Source organism: Erythrolamprus reginae, chromosome 2, assembly GCF_031021105.1.
Source record: "Erythrolamprus reginae isolate rEryReg1 chromosome 2, rEryReg1.hap1, whole genome shotgun sequence".
NCBI classification, from domain to species: Eukaryota; Metazoa; Chordata; class Lepidosauria; order Squamata; family Dipsadidae; genus Erythrolamprus; species Erythrolamprus reginae.
In genome coordinates this window covers 151,676,607-151,697,509 of record NC_091951.1, presented here as the reverse complement: position 1 = coordinate 151,697,509, position 20,903 = coordinate 151,676,607, and the positions used below count along the sequence as shown (strand labels likewise).

Genomic DNA, 20,903 nt, shown 5'->3' with positions numbered 1-20,903 from the left:
ACCTCTTAGAAAAGGAGAGAGGTCAACAGTAGATAATTTAAGGTTGAAGATCTTGGGGTTAGGGGAAGAAACAACAGTCAGGTAGTGAGTTCCAGGCATTGATCACTCTGTTGCTGGAGTCATATTTTCTGCAGTCAAGTTGGGAGCGATTTACATTTAGTTTATATCTATTACGTGCTCCTGTGTTGTAGTTGAAGATGAAGTAGCCACTAACAGGAAGGACGTTTTGGTGTACGATTTTATGAACAGTTAAATCAGTTCGGAGGCGACGTAGTTGTAGATTGTTTAGCTGTAGTATTTGAAGTCTGAAGGAGTAACATGTTAAATACCTAAATAAATATTATTTCTCAGGAGCTGACGACTTTGCTCCAATTTTAGCTCCTGTTGCACAATTTTTAAACAATACAGCTTCTTTGCAGTCGGCTTTTGTCTGATCAAGACGTTTGGGTCTCTTCGGAACGTCCACGTGCAAATTATCACATTGATTGTTCGCGTTTCCCCGAACATGCCAATCAGGTTTTTAGCGCATGCGCATTCCGGGGAAAGTGGGGGACATGCCGGGAACAGCTCTTTTTGCGCCGGGCACGCTTGGCTGGGAAAGCGAGCGGCGGGTGCGCGCACAACCCGCGGGACTAGTTCGCTTCCTCTGGCCTCTGCGTTTTAAAACGCGCTCCTGCCTGCGAGGAGGCATCGAGGCAAGGATAGAGGCTCGCGTCCTCTTCCTCGCAGGCAGGAGCGTTTTTCAAAATGCGAGCCCAGAAGAGCCGAGCCATTCCCGCGGGGTTTGTGCGCACACCCGCCTCTCTCTCTCTGAGGGACGGACGGAGCTAGAAAGTTCCAGATATATACGACGAGCGTCTCGCCGCCCGCCCGCAAGTGCGCCCCACCGCGAGACGCGCGTCCTTCATGACAACTCGTAGCTCCTTCGCCGTTCCTCGACGTTGTGTCTGAGGGAAAGGAAGCCCATTGTAAAAAGGAAAAAAAAAATTCTCGCGAGTTCGACAAGTTTTGATTGAACTCGCGAGAAGTTTCCCTTTCTACAATGGGGCTTTCTTCCCTATGGACGCACCGCCGGGGAACGCGACGGAGCCACAAGTGGTCAGGTAGGAGGGCGCCCGTCTCGCGCCCCGCCCCTCCTCGCCGCCAAATTGGCGTCCCTTACCGTGAGAACGCGCGTCCCACGTGGGAGTTGTAGCCCCAGGTCGCGTTCCTCGGTATTGCGACCACTGAGTCCTTCCTCCCGCCTTCGAGCGAAGCGGGTCTGCGGGAGGGGGAAGGAACTCTCGCAGGCTGCCTGAGGCAAAGCACCTTCTCCTTCTCTCTCTGGAATGAGGGAGACAAAGCCCCAGAATAAGGAACCTTTTTGGCTGCAGGCAAGAAATCTTTCTCCCAAACTCCGCCAAAAACGAATCTTCGCGCCTGCGCAGCTTTCTTGGAGCGAAAGGGGAGAAAGATTGCTTTGCAATGCAGCCAAAAGGTTCCTTGTCTCGGTGCTGTGTCTTACGTGCACTGTTTCCTCCACCCCCGCCCGCGAGGTTTCTGCTAGGGTGTGTGTATGGCTGAGGCGCTGCGGGTACTGCTGCTGCTGCCGCCTGCAGAGGCCTCTGCCGCCGCCCCCCATCCCCGCAGGCCAAGCTCAGCTGCGTCCGGGGCTGCGTCCATCAGGGCGCCTGGGGAAGAGTAAGCGGGTCTGGGGGGGTAGGAAAGGAAGTCCAGGCAAGGGTCTTGAGAGGCTCCCCCTCCCCAGGAAGAGTCCAGCTCAATCGCCGTCCGTCTGGGGACTCCCGAGGCGGAGGGGCTTCCCGGGCATGCTGACGGGCGCTCCGTTCAGTCAGCGCTCAGGTGTGTGTGTGTGTGTGTAAGATTGCAGCCGGAGAGGTGGGGAGGCCTCCATTGACCGTCACCATAGAGCGGGAAGCGCACTCATAGACCAGTTTCTGCCCTGGCTGAGGGTTTGGAAGCCGGAGTTTGGAGGGGAAGAAAGAGAAAGAAAGAAAGAGTTCTGCTCCTTTCTTTGCGTGCAGCCAAAAACAAAAGCAGCAGAAGTCTTTCTTTCTTTCTCTCCCCCCAACTCCGGCTCTGCGGCTTCCAAACCCCGTCAGGGCAACGGCCGCTCTGCCAGTGAGCTTCCCGCTCTATGGTGACGGCTGGTGCTGGAGCTGGAACTAAATAGACCGGCCGAGAGACGCCGCGGAGCTGCCAGATTCCAGTAAGACGCGCGTCTCGCGCCCCGCCCTGCCTCCTGCACCCCGAAAATAATAACACCCCCCCCCCCATGATAAGGCCAAAGCCATATTTCGGGAGTCGAAACATAAATTTAAAAATGTATTATTTTCGGGGAAACGCGGTATTCCAACGTGGCCCTATTTCCTTTTTTGTTTGGTCTCTTTACCAGAAAGTTGTATAAATAAGCTACAAAGCAGATTCAACAAGATTTTGCTTATGAACACCCCATGAGAGAGGGGGGGGGATGACCAAATGATGCAGGTTCCACCCTTTATGTACTTATGTGTGCAAAATTGAGATGCGAGTGTGACAAGGAAGGGCTTCTGAAGTCACAGTGACAATGGAAATGACACTAAGAAAAAACAGCAGCCCAGAAAAGTGGCAACATGTTTTCCACTTTTGATATCTGGGTGGTACCATCTGTGGTTGGGTGGGATACATGAAGAGGGAATCATATGGGGAATCATAAACCCCTGGCATTTCCCCCTCCTAAATTAGTTCAGTGGGGATTAGTAGAAAAGGTCAGCTTATCAACTAAGACTCAGAAAAGAATATATTGGTTGAGGTAGAAAGAACAAGATGTCTGGTGTTAAAAGACTGCCCAGCTATTTAAAGGTTGCCCTTGTTTTTAGAGTGATACTAGCAGTATATGGTTTTTAGATATACATAGTGCAAATGGGGGGAGGCCTATCTTGTTTGACCGTAGAGGTTCATCTGAGTATTAGATAGGGATCTAGTAGATAGCCCTAGCCTACCCACAGAGTGGTTCCAATCAGTGGTTATGAGATAGGATTGTTCCAGATGTTTTTAGATAAATTATCAAAGCAACGCCCTCTGCATTGTATGTTCTTCTGGGTTGAGAGTGAACATTGATTTTTTTAAATGTAACTTACTATATCATCAATTATTTTAATATGAAAGCTTTATGCTGTATTTTTGGGTGCCAATAAACATTTTAATAGTATAGCAGTATAACAATCTACGGTAATAAGTAAATGCATAATGAATAGTAATGTTGATAATATTGACCTGAAAAGTGCCTTGCACCTGTGGGGAAAAAAGCTAGGATGATAATGAATGATTACCAAAAGTAATATTTACATATTATCATATCTGTATACAGTAGATAAATGTAAATTTCAGAGCAAGATTAATTTCCAGAGAAGGGCTGCTCTTTAACATATGGACCATAACAGAGATGTTGGGCAGGAAAAACCCTTGCCCCTTTCTAATTTGTAGCATGGAGATACTGTAGTAGGAGCAGTGGTGGGCTCCTACCAGAATGGCTAACTGTGTGCAGCTCCGCGGTTCTGGTGCGCGAGTGTGGGATCGAGCACAATTTTGCACGGGGGCGCACGTTTCGGTGAGGTTTTTACTTTTCTGTATGTGGGGAAGCCGAAACGCACATGTGCATCCCCATGTGAGATTTTGCTACCTGTACAGGTGCAGGAAGCAAAATTGTGCCCAATCCCGCACTCGTGCACCAGAGCCGCGGAACTGTGTGCAATTAGCCGTTCCGGTAGGAGCCCACCACTGAGTTGGAGATTCTCCCCAGAGTCAACTTTTCCTGAAAGTAATTTTGGTTTGGTTTGATTTTCTACCTTTGGGGTCCTCTTCTTGCTTTTTATTCCCTAACTAAACTGATGGAGAAAACCAAGCCAAAAAATGCTTTGATTAATGCTATGCTGCAAGAATCACAATGAAAATATGAGGTTCATTTCATATGGATGACCATTTTGAAGAAAAGACAGTGTGAAGGCATCGAAATATAACATAAAAAGCATCGCTAGGGGATGCAGAAAGATTAGTCTGTTAAGAACAAAGAAAAATGCTGTCATATTATAAATTATAAATTAAATTCTGCAACTTTTAAGACACTGCATAGATCAATATTTCTATATATTTATATTATTTTATTAATTTATTCTGCTTGTATGTTATTTGATAAAGGGTCTGCCCACAATGAATCCTGGTTAGCAATGTTCCATCTTCATCCTATTTTTGAGATCACATATGGAGATTCTTGAATAATGCATATTAATTTTGTCATTTTTAGCTCTCTAGGTATGCTCCTTTTTTAACAGTGATAAAAATATTGACATTGATAGGGTTTCCAGTGGAAGATGTACATATCTCCATTGTAACGTATTTATTATTGATAATATTAAAATATTTTCCTAGATACTTTGTTAGATAGCAAAGTAGAAAGAACTTAAACATATTAATTCACCTAACTATGTAGAGTGTTGTAAAGCACTACGAAGCAGCATATAAGTCTACTATTGCTATTATTACCTGAATTGTAGCTATTTGTAGGACCTGTAGCATCTGTAACTGTATTGGGGTATATATTCATTCTTAAACATTTTTTAAAACCTTAGGGTTAATTTTATATACCATGGCAAAAAGTTTTATCATGCTTTAGCATTTCATATACAGCTCAGGTGCAGATTATGATTAGACCTTGATCCTCAAGTATAAAAATGCAAATTGGGAGAGGAAGCTTCCCAGCTAGACTCCAATAGTCTAAATCATACTAAAATGTGACATGTTAATAATCTTCTGGCCTCTTGTTTTAGAACTCGGGTCTGGCTAATAATATCTCAGCTTTAACAAACAAGGTTTGGGTCTGGTTTTTTTTTTTAAGAAAAAGATTAGTTCTTGCAGAGATTTTTTGGGAAGAGACTTGGATTAGAGATAAACAAATAAAATAAAAGACAAAACAAATGGCCATTAATGATACCTAGCTCTATTCCAACTGGCATTTAAAACCTGCCATTCTTCCTACACCTGATGAAATCTGGCCTCTTGTCCTGAGGCAGAATTTGGCAGTTTTCCTGGATATATCAAGAAAATCTGTCAATGCCAAGGTGTTCATCATATTATGTTTTACATGATATTTTTTTCTAGTCCATATGCTGTTTTTTTTTAATTTATGACTTTAGAAAATGCAGTCAAGAGCTGAAAAAAATACAGTGATATTCTTCTTTCAGAATATCAGTTTGATCTTAAATAGTGTAAAGTATTTTCCTTAAAGATGGAAAAGAGAAAAATGATTCTTATCCTATTTTTTTCCTCAGACGGTGTCACAAACATCCATTAAACAACTTCGTACTTTATTTGGAAGAGGGCCTCTCTTAGAGTGGTTCCTGTGGTTTTCGGGGTATGTACAGTGCCCTGAGTAACCATGGACTCCAAGGAGAAGCATCAGGTAGGTTTTCTAATCATGTTTATCAACTGTAGGATTATTTTAATGCTCATTAGGCTTCAGAACTAGTATCATTAGAAACCCTAACGCAAATAGGCTAAGAAATGTGCCCCAAATCTAGAAAAAACAGTTCCCATTTGACAAAGTTGTCAGTTGAAATTTGATAAAGTTGTGGCTCTATCACTGCTGTTATGCTGCTGCATTGCTGTGGCCAGCCATGGACATATAATAATCATTTCCAGTGCTTTCTACTAGCTTCCTACAAGGAAAATCAATGGAGAAGGTGACAGGAAGTTGGAAATTGCTCCCACTACCATTGCTTTAAGAAAATATATCTGAACCGATGACCCAACACCTCATGTGTTGTCTAGTTAAGTTAAAAAATGTTTCTGAACTTATGACCTACCGTAATTTATTTTGTTGTGCAATTCCAAAGTCCACTTCTATTTCCTCTTTTTAATTTCTGCATTTTTGATTTCTAATTTAATGGGGAAAAACCACCTTTTTGTTACTACTACTCTTAAAATATATGGAATAGAAATCTCTTAACCAATCTTGTGCATTTTTCCATGGACCTATCCTTATATTTTGATCTGTATTTGTCTACTTGGGGTTAATTGGATGTATTTTAAGTAGATTTCAGTAGGAAAGGAGTTGAGGAATTAAGTATTTTTCATCATTTTTGTTTCCATTGAATAGAATCTGGAAAATGAATGAAGTTCACTAAAGTGTTTGTCAGGCAGAATCATGTACAACCTAAAACTGATTTGTATACGGATAATCCTTATTTAGTGACTGAGTCGTTTAGTGATTTAATAATCTGGATGAGCATAAAATGGCAGCAAAGATATATGGAAAACTCTAAATTTTAATCTGTATTTTTGCCTCTTGGAGCTGATAGCCTTAACCAGAAATAAGCTTTTAAGGTTAGGCAAAGGGAAACTGGGGAAGTATTTATCAGAATTAAGTTTACTTGTAAATTCAGTTTCCATGGCTTTTTAATCTGCATCATTCTCCAAATTAATTTGCTCAGAATGCTGATAGGAGGGAAGAGCTATGAAACTGTTTCTACTTGAAATTGACAATCCTACATTCCCTATCTTAAAACAATCTTAGACTGGCAGCTTATAAAATCAATTGTATGCTTGACTGATACTGTACTGTGTTGTAGACTTCCATTTCAAGACTTGCTGTTGCAAGAGTCAGGCTAAAGGCATCTCGTGTGAATGATAACATGAAGATATAGCAACTTCTTACTAACGGGATAAATTGGATCTAATTTTTCATTGGACCAATCAGGAAAGTCTTCATTTGCCCCCACGCAGCCCACTTTAATTTTCAGTTAAAGCAGAATTAGAACTAAGATGTTTTAGCATCCTGCCATTTTATTGTTTGTTTCTTTATTTAATGAGAAGTTTGTTATGGGATATTGCCTCAGGACAATTGGGGAAAGAGAGTCAAGAATAGAAATTACAATCTTGTCACTAACACTTTCCTCAGCGTGAGTCAGAAGCAGTGTTGAGGGATCTTTATTGGAGCAAAAGAGGATGTAATTCCAACAGTGGCATATTCTTGTCTCCTTTCTTCAGAGAGGTGGCTGGGTAGTTTGAGGAGGGGTGTAGGAAGGAGGAAAGAAAAAAATGTGATGGGCAAAAGGAAATGTGGCAGAAAGACAGGTGGTTTTTTACTGGTAGCCATCACCGTATGCCTGGTTGCTTAGGAACCATTTGAAATTATGACAGCAAAAAGTACTCATGGCCCAGGTTTGAAGTTCTAAAAATTATAAACAACCCCCCCCCCCCCCCCAGTCGTGTGACTATATTTTGGGTCCTTGTCAACCACTCTGTATTTATGGCAATTTGCAGCATCCCATGATGCTTGCAAATTGTTTATGTGATTTACATGTTTATGTGATTTACAAAGTTTTTGCCAAAAACAGGCATTTATTTCTGATTTTCAGCAAAAAAAACCCTCCAATAACAGACAGATTGTTGTCTTATAATTGTTGTAAGTCTAGTACTGTGCTGGGGAAAAGAGATTGTAAAATTTGTAGCCATTTTCTGCTTCCAGGATCCAAATCTCAATTCAAGAGCAAGATGGGTTGTTGAAAATCTTGAGCTCAAGATGATGTGAATATGTGCCACTTCTGGATAGGTGGAGGCTATATATATAATAAATATATCCTCATCCATGACATGATCAGCCTTGATTTGGTTGTGGGTGAGAGGCCACACCTGCATGAGTTACAAGACTTGAGTGAGCAAGGGTGGGGGAACTCTCCTGTCTAGGATAGGCTCAGTGGAGTTTCAAGTATTGCATCAATCTGACAAATATAATGTTGAGAGAAGCAGATACAGATGATTTGACAAAACATTTTTGATTTGGCTGTGTAAAAAATAAGGTAATAGCTTTTACAGTTAGTCCTTGATTTACAACAGTTCGTTTAGTGACTATTCAAAGTACATTGCCACTGAAAAAAGTCACTTATGACCGTTTAGCACATTTGCAACCGTGGCAGCATCCCCATGATCCCATGTGATCAAAATTCAGATGCTTGGCAACTGGTTCATATTTATGACCATTGCTGTGTCATGTGAGCCGCTTTTTGTGACCTTCTGACAAGCAAAGCCAGATTCACTTAACAACCGAGTTACTGATTTTATCATCTGTAGTGGTTCACTTAGCAACCGAGGCAAGAAAAGTTGCAAAATAGGGCAAAACTCACTTAACAAATGTCTCACTGAACCACAGAAATTTTGGATTCAATTGTGGTCATAAGTCGAGGACTAGCTGTATTGTAGCAACAAATTGATTGGGTTACCACAAGGCCATTCATTCATCTCTCCTTGGGATATTTTGCCCTTCATATGAGCTCAGAATTTGTACCTGATGTGGCTCTCCATTATATTATTAGACATATGCATAAGTCATATTTGCATGGTTTTTAATTTGAGGCCATGAGGACTACGGGAATTCCAGGAATGTATGTTTTCTTCCTGAGTCATAGATGCATGTGCTATTGAATTATGCATATCTTTTGTTCTAACTGAATAGCCCCAGGAGCCACATTCCAGTGAAGCTAACAAAGCTAACCAAAAAATGGTTCAGTGACCAACTTTAATACTGATCAGTAGGAGACATAATTACTGCTCCTTGAAGAAATGTGTTTATGAGTTCAGTCATCTGGTGCATGTTTGTGTTTGTAAATTGATTGATATGGAAGAGTGGTGGGTTTTTTTATAATATGAGGCAAATCTGTTGTAGGACGAACCACACATCATGTACTCACTCAAGTTATTTATGGCAATTTTCATTAGTAGTTATGCTATCCCCAACATAAATGGCAATTCTGAATGACAAATGTGTCTTGATAAAGCATTCTAAATGAAGACACTTTCAGGTTCTGCTAGGAATAAGATTTCCCCCTGGGCATAAAAGGAGCTTCTTCACTGCATAAATTATGAAAGTATTTTGTATAATTGCTTTTAGCTTGACTCAATTTGTATTTTAAAACCCATTGTTTAACATTACTTAATCATAATATAATTAATAGCTATACATTTGTATAGGTATCAATCATGTTCATTCAGTTATTTTAAAATCCTGACTGTGTTTACCACTGACTAGTGGCAGAATGCTGTTTTCCTATTTCATCTTTGTCACCAGGTTGTCATACTTCTGCTGCCTTAAATACAGGCAAGCTGCTTGTTGCTTTTTCTACTCTTATTGTGTAATATGCCATCTGATCTTCCTCATCTCTCTTTCCTTTTCTTCAAGCTGAAAAACATAATTTCCCCCTTCCCTGTTCTTCTTTTTTAAAATACAATGCTAACCATTTTCAATAATCTTAATTTTGTTTGTTTTATTAAGGGTTAGGTTTTGCAAACTATATGAGTTACTGTCTCTTTGATTCATTTTTTCATGACAATTGTTTAATAACGAAGTGATCCAATACTTTTATACGATTACTGAATGTTATGTATTTTTGTTGATATTCAGCCAAAGATATTTATGCAAACCATCTGGGTTTCAGTAGACCTTAGTAACATCTGAAGGTTAAAATTTGATACTGCCAATCTACCTAGTTCTTTGTATTAATCTTTTATTTTTTGTTTGATCATGCATACATATTATTTTTCTCTGCAACTCATTTAACATGGTAGTTATTGGAATAGTTGGAACTACAGAGAGGGGCGGCATATAAATCTAATCAATCAATCAATCAATCAATAAATAAATAAATCTAATACATAAACTTGGAACTAAAAAAATTAACTCTCAATAAAGTATCAGTTATTACTAAAATTTACATTAAGTAAAAAAAGTTTTGCTTCTGATGTATCTAGGCCTGTGATGGTGAACCTCTCTGCTGGCACATGCGCCATCGTCCCAGGACAGATCTCTGTGGCGTTTCTTTCATGAGCTTCTGTATCCCTGTAAACAGAAGCTCACAAAAGAAGATCTTACTTCTTGCTGTGCTGCCGGGGTTGGGATGCTCCACCTCCTGTCGGCTAGCTGGTCTTCGGGTCTCTGCTGTGCATGTCCGCGCATGCACACTTTTCAGTTTGGACACTCGGTGTCTAAAAGATTCACCATCACTGATCTAGGCTGCATTACTTCAGATTATAACTGGAACACATTGGACTGAATAGCAATAGCATTTAGACTTATATACTGCTTCTTAGTGCTTTTACAGGCCTCTCTAAGCTGATTCTACAGAATCAGCCTATTGCCCCCAACAATCTGGGTCCTCATTTTACCCACCTCCGAAGGATGGATGGCTGAGTCAACTTTGAGCTGGTGGTAAGATTTGAACTGCTACAGCAGTTAGCTGAAGTAGCCTGCAGTGCTGCACTCTAACCACTGCACCTGAATGTTGTTTATCAGAATGGCTTTTTAAAGGAGGGTATTCTCCCACATGTGGGCAATGGGCTCTTGACAATCCTTCTTGACATTATAGTTTTCAGTCTGAGTGCTATTGTTTCCTTCAGAGAGAATATTCAGTATTCAAACCCTCACTTAATTATAAAACAGTACAACTAAACTTTGTGCAAACATGATCTGATTCTTTATGGCTTTTTAAGGATTGAGTACAAACAGTTTTGTCCTCAAACATCCAAAAAATTGAGAAAAAGCAGTTCATTTTGAGCAATTGACTTTTAATTCCAAATGCAGAATTGCCTCCAAAGATGGAATGCAATATGTATTTTATGTGTATTTAAACATTTAAAATTACCTTTTAGAGGTGTTGGTGGGTTGATTGTGTAAAACAAAATGTGTAATCAATATTGCTGAAGTTCATGAATTCTGCTTTATGTATAACTGTTTTGTAGTAAAGTCCAAGAGATTGAAACGTAGGCGATTTGATTTCTAGTCCATGTCATTCATAGTCAATGAAGGATGAGATTCAGCATTTATTGCATGCTAAATTGTCATCCAGTTTGGCCATCTTGGAACAAGAGAGTAAATACCCTGAATGATTGTCCAGGTACCTCTGAAATCCAGTTTAATACACTCATTTTCTAGCCATTGTCTCCCTGAGCTCGCTTTTCTGGAATATGTCGAAAGAATTTAATATTGGCAAAATGAATATCTTCCTGGGATACGCACATGCAAAGCAATTTAGCAAATATTGTTTGACTGTTTTAATTCTTGTATTGCAGGGGTTTCGTTAGTTCATCCTATTCCCACTGTGGGTTTGGATAATGACATTTCCCCAGAGATCTGAGAGCATACGCTCCAAGACAAATTCCTTATATGTCCAATCACACTCAGCCAATAAAAAATTACATTCTATTCTAAAGATAGTAGTACATTGACTGGATTCACATATTGTGTTTGTTTCCTTAGTAATGTTTTGTTGAAGAAACCACAATTAATTGGGTGCACACCAGACAAGCTGCAGTATATTCATGCAAGGGGCTAAAACACATAAGCAACCATCGTTTTATATAAAGCATGATGTTTAAACTTAGCCTAAATGTTGTATACATAATAAACAAGAGGCTGGTAAGCAGCAGAGTACTTTTATTTGTGCTTAGCGATGGGTAAATTTAATTTTTTGTACCATCTGTGTGTTTTCACTTTCAATCTAAATTATATTCAGTTTGTATATCATGGTTCATTATAATTATCCATGTTCAGGCTTGATAAAATATACTGCTCAAAAAAATAAAGGGAACACTCAAAGAACACATCCTAGATCTGAATGAATGAAATATTCTCATTGAATACTTTGTTCTGTACAAAGTTGAATGTGCACAACAGTGTTGCTTCCTAAGTGGACAGTTTAATTTCACAGAAGTTTCATTTACTTGGAGTTATATTGTGTTCTCTTTATTTTTTTGAGCAGTGTATATATTGCAGGCCTATGCACAATATTTTATAACCTGTGGTCTGTAAGGTACTGCCCATTAATACATACATAACATTGGAGTGAGGTCTCTTTCCACAACCCCTTACTTCTCTCTTTTACAGTATTAATTTCGACATCTCCTACTGTTTCCTGCCTGGCCAAATGGCATGTTTTTTCTGTGGTTTAATTGACTATTGTCTATCTGAATTGCCATATTTTTCAGAATATAAGACACACTATTTCCCCCCCTAAAAAGGAAGCCTGCCAATGTCCTGAAGCCCCGCCCTGTGTCCCATTTTTGGACAGAGGGTCTAAGAAGCTTGGGGATGGCAAAAATGGCCCCATTTTTGTAAAAAAAAAAGAGAGGTCATTTTCACCTGTTTTTTCACAAAAATGGAGGGATTTTGCCTTCCCCTAGTCCCCAAGAGGTCTCTGCAGGCTCCCCAAACCTTTTGCCCACCCATTTTTGTGAAAAAACGGGCGAAAAACAGCCTTCTAATTACCCCATCTAGTATGACTGGAGGAGTTGAAGTCCACTAGTCTGAAAGCTTTCAAGTTTGAAAACCCCTGGGTTAGGGATTAGGGGTGCAAGGGTCTTCAAAGTTGGCAACTTTAAGACTTGTGCACTTCAACTCCCATTCCTGAGCTAGCATGACTGAATGAGGAATTCTGGGGGCTTGAAGTCCAAAAGTCTTAAAGCTGTCAAGTTTGAAGTTTGTAAAAAATGTACATGGTTGTAAAAGGTATACTGTACATGCTTGTAAAAAGTATTCTGCTACACTGGTATTTTATTAAATAATCTACACTATTTGGTTCAGAATACTTTTTTCCTTGTTTTTCACCTCTAAAATCTAGGTGTGTCTTATACAGTAGTCCCTCGCTATACCGCGCTTCACCTACTGCGGCTTCACTTCATCGTGGGTTTCTGAGGAAGCCGATCGGCAGATTTAAACATCCCGCCGAACTCGATCGGCAGGTTTAAAAAAATATATATACTGTATATCTAAAAGTGTAAATACTTTATTTAAATACTGTATCTAAAATAAATACTGTGTGGGAAGGGTTTATAAACACTTAAAACAATGAAAACTACCAAACAATTACAATATAAATACTTAAATAAGTACTATCAGTCGATAAATTCCCCATCGCGGATTTCACCTATTGCGGCCAGGTCTGGAACGTAACACCAGCGATAGGTGAGGGACTACTGTACTCCGAAAACTATGGTAAGCCCTGTTAATATGTTTCTTTTACAGACAAAACAAGAGAATCTTTTGCTATCTTCTTCCTTGGTTTTATTTTTCTGAATTGTTGTGCATCAGCCTAGTGTTTTAGTAGCAGAAACTTATAAGCAGAAAGTAATAAGGAAAGCAAAATGGTTATATTTATAGCACTCTAATATTGTTTAACTATTATATAAAAGAACCATATCTTAGGATATTGAGCCAGCCTGTGGAAGAAGTATAGTCTGATCCATTCCTGGTTCAGTACATTGTAGATTCATAAATGTTGAAAAGGATTGCAGTAACTCATGAATTCATGAAATTGTGGATGGTTTCCCCTCCCTGTTTATTAACTTTGTTATTTCTACTAATGTTTTCACAAAGAGAACTCATGCCCTCCTATTCTAGATGTCCTATTCTGGCTAAGAGTATAGTTTAGATGGGAAACAACCAAATTGCAACAATAAAGGGATTGGAGGTGGAGTGTTGACATACCCTCAATTCAGGGGTAGGTTCTAACTTACCTGGCTGCTGGTTTCCTTAATCCCACATTGCCTGGCTGCCACATGCACACGCACAGTGCTCAAAAATCTTAAACAAACAAACAAAATATTAAATTATTAAATAAATAAATAAATGTCCAAAACAAGATGGCAACTGCATGCAGAATGTTGGAAACTCTGCTTCTGCACATGCTCAGAAGAAAAAAATATCTAAAAATAAATAAATAGATAAAAATGAAAAACAATTAAAAAAAGATGCCGGTGCCCAATGACTGGCACCGACTGAACCGGTTCTGTGATGTCATTGTGACATCACCAGCAGGTCACTATCAGTTTGGGCAAACCAGGAAGAACCCACCTCTGCTTCAATTAAATGTGTTTTATTGCAAAAACCCAGAGACTAAATTACCTCCTTCTCCTAGAACATTCTTCCTGCTTCAGTAAACTTGGGCTCATACATGGTTTAAACTACAGTAATCATACGAATGCGCTGATGTAGCCAGATTTTTTTAAAAATTAGATAATATCAAAATGTAACAAACTATGTTATGGCCTATTGCTCAACCTCTCCTGCCACTTTTGTTGGGTTTTATCAGCTGCTGCAGTTATGCCTTTTCTGGGTTCTTCAGTTTTTACCCTCTTTGAGGGTCCCCGTCCCACCGACGTTTGCTTTCAGTATGAATAAACCTTGTGAATTATGCCTTGCTGTTCTTTGCTGCATTGTCTGCCAGTGCAACTGCAAACAGGATCTTTGTGACAGCTGTACACTAAACTCTTTTGCTATGAACAAGACACTCCAGGATCTGGTACCGTTTGTTAAAATTGCAACCTTTCTTACTGTGATGCTTACAGTGTGAACAGGATGGAGATGAAATGGCTTCAGGGCTTCAGGTACCTCTTCCTTTCATTTCTTGTTTTAATCAGTGGTCCATTAGCCACCCCCTAGCCATGTCTGTTCTGCTCCTTTGGTATAATTCCTATTTGATAAATACCAGTTTTTCTTCTATTAGATTGACCCTCTTTATCAGAAATAAATATACCTTGTGCTTTTTAAAGGTGCTCTTATTAGCAATCAAGTGCTTTTGTGTTGTCTTTGTGTTGTGTTCCCTCAATAAAAAGCCCAGAAAGAATCTGGGCTTCTTATCCAGGGAAAAGTTATATTCATAGTATTATTTGGCAATTTTATTTAAAAAATGCATATGCACTGGAAACCTTATAGAAACAAAAAGAAATTACAAACTTGCCATATGTTTTCACAGATCAGTCAAACAGTAAACAGAATTTAAATGATTCTAAATGTAAAGGGAGTGTATATTCTCATTTATTTATTAAGGAAAAAGTTCAGCCGATGTAGACAGCAGGTTTGCTAAGACGATTGCCAAAGCACTGGAAGAAGAGCTGGCTCCCCTTCAAGCTTAAGGTGCTCCTATTCTGTTTAGCAGAAACAGTGTAAAAGCATCCAGGGTCATGCCATGCAGTCAGTCAAAATTGTGATGAGAGAGCAGTTGCAGGACCATTTGCCAGGGAGCGTTTCTCTGGAGAGATCAGAACTCATTTAACTGCTGTGTTTGGGACTGAAAGTTTCCCAGGCCAGATGGTTTCAAGACTTCTCCCCCAACCCTTCCCCTCCCCTACTTCTTCTGCAACCCCACCTGCCAAGAGCTGTTCTTCAGCAACCCTGGAACTTCCTAGGAATGGTGTTAAGGAAAGGGGGGGGGGTTGCTGGGAGGTTGTGCTGTGCAAAACATTGTGTTCCTTTGTGCAGCTCCAGTGTGTGTGTTGTCTAGGAAACACAATGCCCTGGAGAAAGATGCTGCCTCTCTTTTCTTCCCCTCCCCTTCCTTCTCCACTGGGCTCCTTTTGTAATCGGCACCACAAATGCTCTCTTGCTTTTCTTGACTTTAGTCCTAGAATTATCTATGCTGGTATTTTGATCCCTGAAATAATGATCAGTAAAATCTCCCGGCTGAGTACAAATCCTGGAAGCTACCCGACTCTTTAGGTTAGAGGTTCTTTGCCATCCATTTTGCCATCCATAGAGGTTCTTTGTCATCCCTAACACCACAAACAGAGACTAGGAAAGTGCACCCCTTACTACCTCTAACCAACCCAAAACCTACTCCAACACAAAACCAATCTCAAATGCAAATTATTAAATGCTAGAAGTATAGTCAATAAGATGTCAGAATTCCTCCTCCTTCTTGACTCCTCAGTCTTTGATATTATCTTTGTCTGTAAAACATGGCTTAATGTATCCTACCCAGACTCCATTATTACAACAAGGAACTATCTTGTCTCTCATTATGACCGTGAATCCCGCAGAGGAGATGGGGTAGCTATATTTTACAAAAAATCTCTAAACATCAAAGTTGCGCAGGATCTATTACTCCCTGAAACTATTGTCTGATCTATCCCTAAATACCACAATTCGCTTCTTACTCTGCTGCAGAGCTCCTGACTATGACATCGCACATGCAAATAAATTATCAGCACTAATAACGTGGGCTACCCACTGCCCACACCCCATCATCTTCCTTGGTGACTTCAACCTACCACACATCAACTGGACATTAAATGAATGTAGCATGCAACCTATCCACTCTACTATATATAACACAGTCACTAGTCTGGGACTTGACCAACTAGTAAGTGACAATACTAGATTAGATAACTAACTGGATCTCATCTTCTGCAACAGCAACAGTACAATATATGGCTTACAAATAAAAGAACCTTTTTCCAACTACAGCATGATAAACATCAGTCTCAACCTAAGCCACACTAAGATCCACCCAAATAACGCGACTCCGAAATTCAACTTCAAAAAAGTGAACTATGAACTCATTGATGCCCATATTTCAACATTAAACTGGCAAACTTTATTCTCTAACTGCAACACATTCTTACTTGAGATGAAAATAATCATCAGACTTTACGTACCATTTGCATCTGCCTCAACCAAGAAAAATAACCTCCCCATCTCAATAAGAAAATTACAATTAAAAAAAAAATCTCTCTGGCATAAAAACAAAAAAGGACAAGTAGTAAACTTCAAAAGCCGTTATAAACACATATGCAAACAAATAAACACAGAATGTCTCAACTAGTACAGCATACAAGAGGAAAACCTTCTATGCACCAAATCCAATTGTGCCTTCTACAACTTTATCAACCACAAACTCAAGGACTCTGGACCTATCCCACCTCTCAAAAGACCCAACAACAAAGAATACCACGATGATTCATCCAAAGCTAACCTTCTCAATTCATTCTTTGGCTCTGTCTTTGTCAACAGCAATGGCTCATCCCCCAAATTCCTCACTTGCACCTCAAACTCTCTCAATGACCTAACCCAAATAGACTTCACTGAAGACCGAGTTGAAAAAGCATTACGTGACCTTAAACCTTCCATATGAGTTGGACCAGATGGTCTATGTGCATACTTCCTAAAAAAGCTCTCTTCTGCTATAGCTGGACCAGTAAGCATAATTTTTGAAAAATCCTTCAGTACCAGCACACTTCCTAAGATATGGTCGAAAGCAATGGTCATCCCTGTCTTCAAAAAAGGAGACCCCTCTCTTATTGATATCTACAGACCAATATCACTATCCTGGGTCCCATGTAAAGTTATGGAATCAATTATAAACCATTCAATTACTCTCCACCTAGAAACTAATAATTTGCTCTCTAAGAAACAATTTGGATTCAGAAAAAAACTATCCTGCAATCTACAGCCCTTTTACTGCAAAAACATATGGACAACTCATCTTGATCAAGGAAAATCTATAGATGCAATTTATATTGACTTCTCCAAAGCCTTTGATTCAGTGGTCCATGACAAACTACTTCAAAAATTCAAATCCCATGGCATCTCAGGATCCCTCCACAGCTGGATTACTGCATTCCTGTCTAACAGGCAACAAGTGGTCAAAATAGGAAGCTCCATATCCACACCCTTCCCTGTTAAAAGCGGTGTCCCCCAAGGTAGCGTACTGGGACTTATGCTCTTCATTCTCTACACATCAACGACCTTTGCGATCTCATCACAAGCAACTGTGTTCTTTTTGCAGATGATGTAAAACTCTTCAACACCACTGATAACACAACTACTCTACAAAAAGACCTAGACTCAGTTTCTGACTGGTCCAATACATGGCAACTCCAAATCTCAACCAGCAAATGCTCTGTCCTACACATCAGCAAAAAGAATCAGAACTTCAAATACAAACTTAATAAACAAATTATCACAGATAATCCCCACTCGGTCAAGGACCTCGGAGTACTAATAACTAAAGATCTAAGTGCCAAAGCCCATTGCAACAACATCGCTAAGAAGGCCTCAAGAGTTGTTAATCTAATCCTACGTAGCTTCTGCTCTGAAAATCTTACACTACTTACCAGAGCTTACAAAACTTTCACCAGACTCATCCTTGAACATAGCTCATCTGTTTGGAAACCATATCGCATCTCAGACATTAACATCCTTGAAAATGTTCAAAGATGCTTCACAAGAAGAGCCTTTCATTCCTCCACTTGAAACAGAATACCCTACGAAACTAGATTTACAATCCTGGGTCTTGAAAGCTTAGAACTACGACGCCTTAAACATGATCTAAGTTTGCCCACAAGATCATATGCTGCAATGTCCTGCCTGTCAAAGACTACTTCAGCTTCAACCACAACAACACAAGAACACACAACAGATTCAAGCTTAATATTAACCGCTCCAAATTTGATTGAAAAAAAAATGACTTTAGTAATCGGGTTGTCGAAGCGTGGAACTCGTTACCGGACACTGTAGTATCATCCCGTAAACCCCCAACATTTTACCCTTAGACCATCCACGGTTGACCTCTCCAGATTCCTAAGAGGTCAGTAAGGGGCGTACATAAGCGCACTAGAGTGCCTTCCGTCCCCTGTCCTATAGTCTTTCTCCATAGTTTGCCTTATCCAAAGAATGGCAAGATGTGGAGCTAAGTCTCTCAACTGCTATCTTTAATGAGTAACATCTTCAGCATCTCAAGCAAAGCATATTTTTTTCAAGTCTGGGGAGGTTTTCATCCAATCTTAATGCTCCTATGATTTTGGGCTACTTAAGGTTCAACATCCAATAGCATGTAGAGGGCCCAAGGTTTAAAAAGTATGTTTTGAGATGTGTGTCTTGCCCTTCAGCTGTAGGCCATTTACACACTAGTGCTTTACAAATCTTTGCAGCATTACCCAGCCATCATAGTGGCTAAAAGCCTGTCCTATTACATTAGCACAAGGGATGGTTGGAAGAATCTAGAGCTATGATGGCGAACCTATGGTACCGTATCACAGGCGGCGCGCAGAGTCATATCTGAGGGCTCATGAGATGTTGCCCTATGGCAGCTCCAGCATGCTGGCCAGCTGATTTTCGGCTTTCTAGAGGGTAGGGTGGGGAAGGCTGTTTTCACCCTCCTCAGGCTTCAGGAAAGCCTCCGGAGCCTGTGAATGGCACAAAATAGAACCAACAGCCCAAACTAGAAGTTCATTTCTGAAAACGGCCTCTCCCCCACCGCCCAACGGACCTGCTAGAAATCTGGAGGCTTCAGTGAGGTTTGTGCATATGCACAGGGGGGGGGGCAGTGTGGTTTTTTTTGGGTGCACATGCATGGGGGGAGGGCATTGCATTATATGGGCGTGGGCACACATGCATGCGCTACTGTACACTCGCCCTTTTGGCATCCGAGCAAAAAAAGGTTTGCCATCATTGATCTAGAAAATCTTATGGTTTGCTAGTGGTGGAGTTCACATCACTTCTCCTTTTCATTAATAAGAGAAAATCTACTCTTTTAATAACAGCCAGTTTGGTCTAGTCTAGTGGTTAAGGTACTAGCCTAGGATCAAAGAAACCGTCCTATATTAGGCACTAAAGCCAGCTGGGTGACTCTGGCTCAGTCACTCTCAACCTTACTCAGATGGTTGTTATTGTGAAAAAAATAGGAGGAGGAATGTGTGTCGGACCTTTTCACCCACTTTGGCTTATTTGTAAAAGTAAATGTACAAATAAACAAAAAGAAACAACAATGTTCCACCAAACCGAATTATTCATAAAAATATTAAAAGTGGCATAAAATAAATAAAATAGTTTTTAAAAATACTTATTTGGAGCTAAATATTTGTTTTGGTCATTGTATTGTGCTTACTTACTTAGAAACATAGAAACATAGAAGACTGGCGGCAGAAAAAGACCCCATGGTCCATCTAGTCTGCCCTTTTACTATTTCCTGTATTTTATCTTACAATGGATATATGTTTATCCCAGGCATGTTTAAATTCGGTTACTGTGGATTTACCAACCACGTCTGCTGGAAGTTTGTTCCAAGGATCTACTACTCTTTCAGTAAAATAATACTTTCTCATGTTGCCTTTGATCTTTCCCCCAACTAACTTCAGATTGTGTCCCCTTGTTCTTGTGTTCACTTTCCTGTTAAAAACACTTCCCTCCTGAACACTATTTAACCCTTTAACATATTTAAATGTTTCGATCATGTCCCCCCTTTTCCTTCTGTCTTCCAGACTATACAGATTGAGTTCATTAAGTCTTTCCTGATACGTTTTATGCTTAAGACCTTCCACCATTCTTGTAGCCCGTCTTTGGACCCGTTCAATTTTGTCAATATCTTTTTGTAGGTGAGGTCTCCAGAACTGAACACAGTACTCCAAATGTGGTCTCACCAGCGCTCTATATAAGGGGATCACAATCTCCCTCTTCCTGCTTGTTATACCTCTAGCTATGCAGCCAAGCATCCTACTTGCCTTTCCTACCGCCCGACCACACTGCTCACCCATTTTGAGACTGTCAGAAATCACTACCCCTAAATCCTTCTCTTCTGAAGTTTTTGCTAACACAGAACTGCCAATGCAATACTCAGATTTAGGATTCCTTTTCCCCAAGTGCATTATTTTACATTTGGAAACATTAAACTGCAGTTTCCATTGCTTTGACCATTTATCTAGTAACGCTAAATCATTTACCATATTACAGACCCCTCCAGGAATATCAACCCTATTGCACACTTTAGAGTCATCGGCAAATAGGCAAACCTTCCCTACCAAACCTTCCCCTATGTCACTCACAAACATATTAAAAAGAATAGGACCCAGAACAGACCCTTCTCATTCTTACTGATGGCCAATATTACCAGTAATTTCTGATGCTGTAAATTTAGTAAAGTTGGCAATGATTATGAAGCTTGTGCAGCCCAAAGCTGACAAATTATTAATTAAATCGTTTTTTTCAGGGAGGGAAGTAGGCAAAGGGAGCCTGTCAGGAGTCATTCCTTAGTACAGAGCAGGTCCCTGGCATGGCTCGTTTCATGTACAGGAGATTCTGGGCTCATGACCAGGGTATCTCTAAC

The 20,903-nt window shown here is 40.1% G+C and overlaps 1 protein-coding gene across 1 annotated transcript in view; it reads left to right on the top strand.

The window, feature by feature from the left end:
• The first annotated feature begins 1,017 nt into the window (after window positions 1-1,017).
• TMEM94 (transmembrane protein 94) overlaps window positions 1,018-20,903 on the top strand; it is an 80,175-nt gene continuing 60,289 nt past the window's right edge. The window contains 2 exon segments of the mRNA XM_070739934.1: window positions 1,018-1,103; window positions 5,307-5,437. Coding sequence (XP_070596035.1) covers window positions 5,414-5,437 — 24 coding nt within the window. The 5' untranslated portion in view covers window positions 1,018-1,103; window positions 5,307-5,413.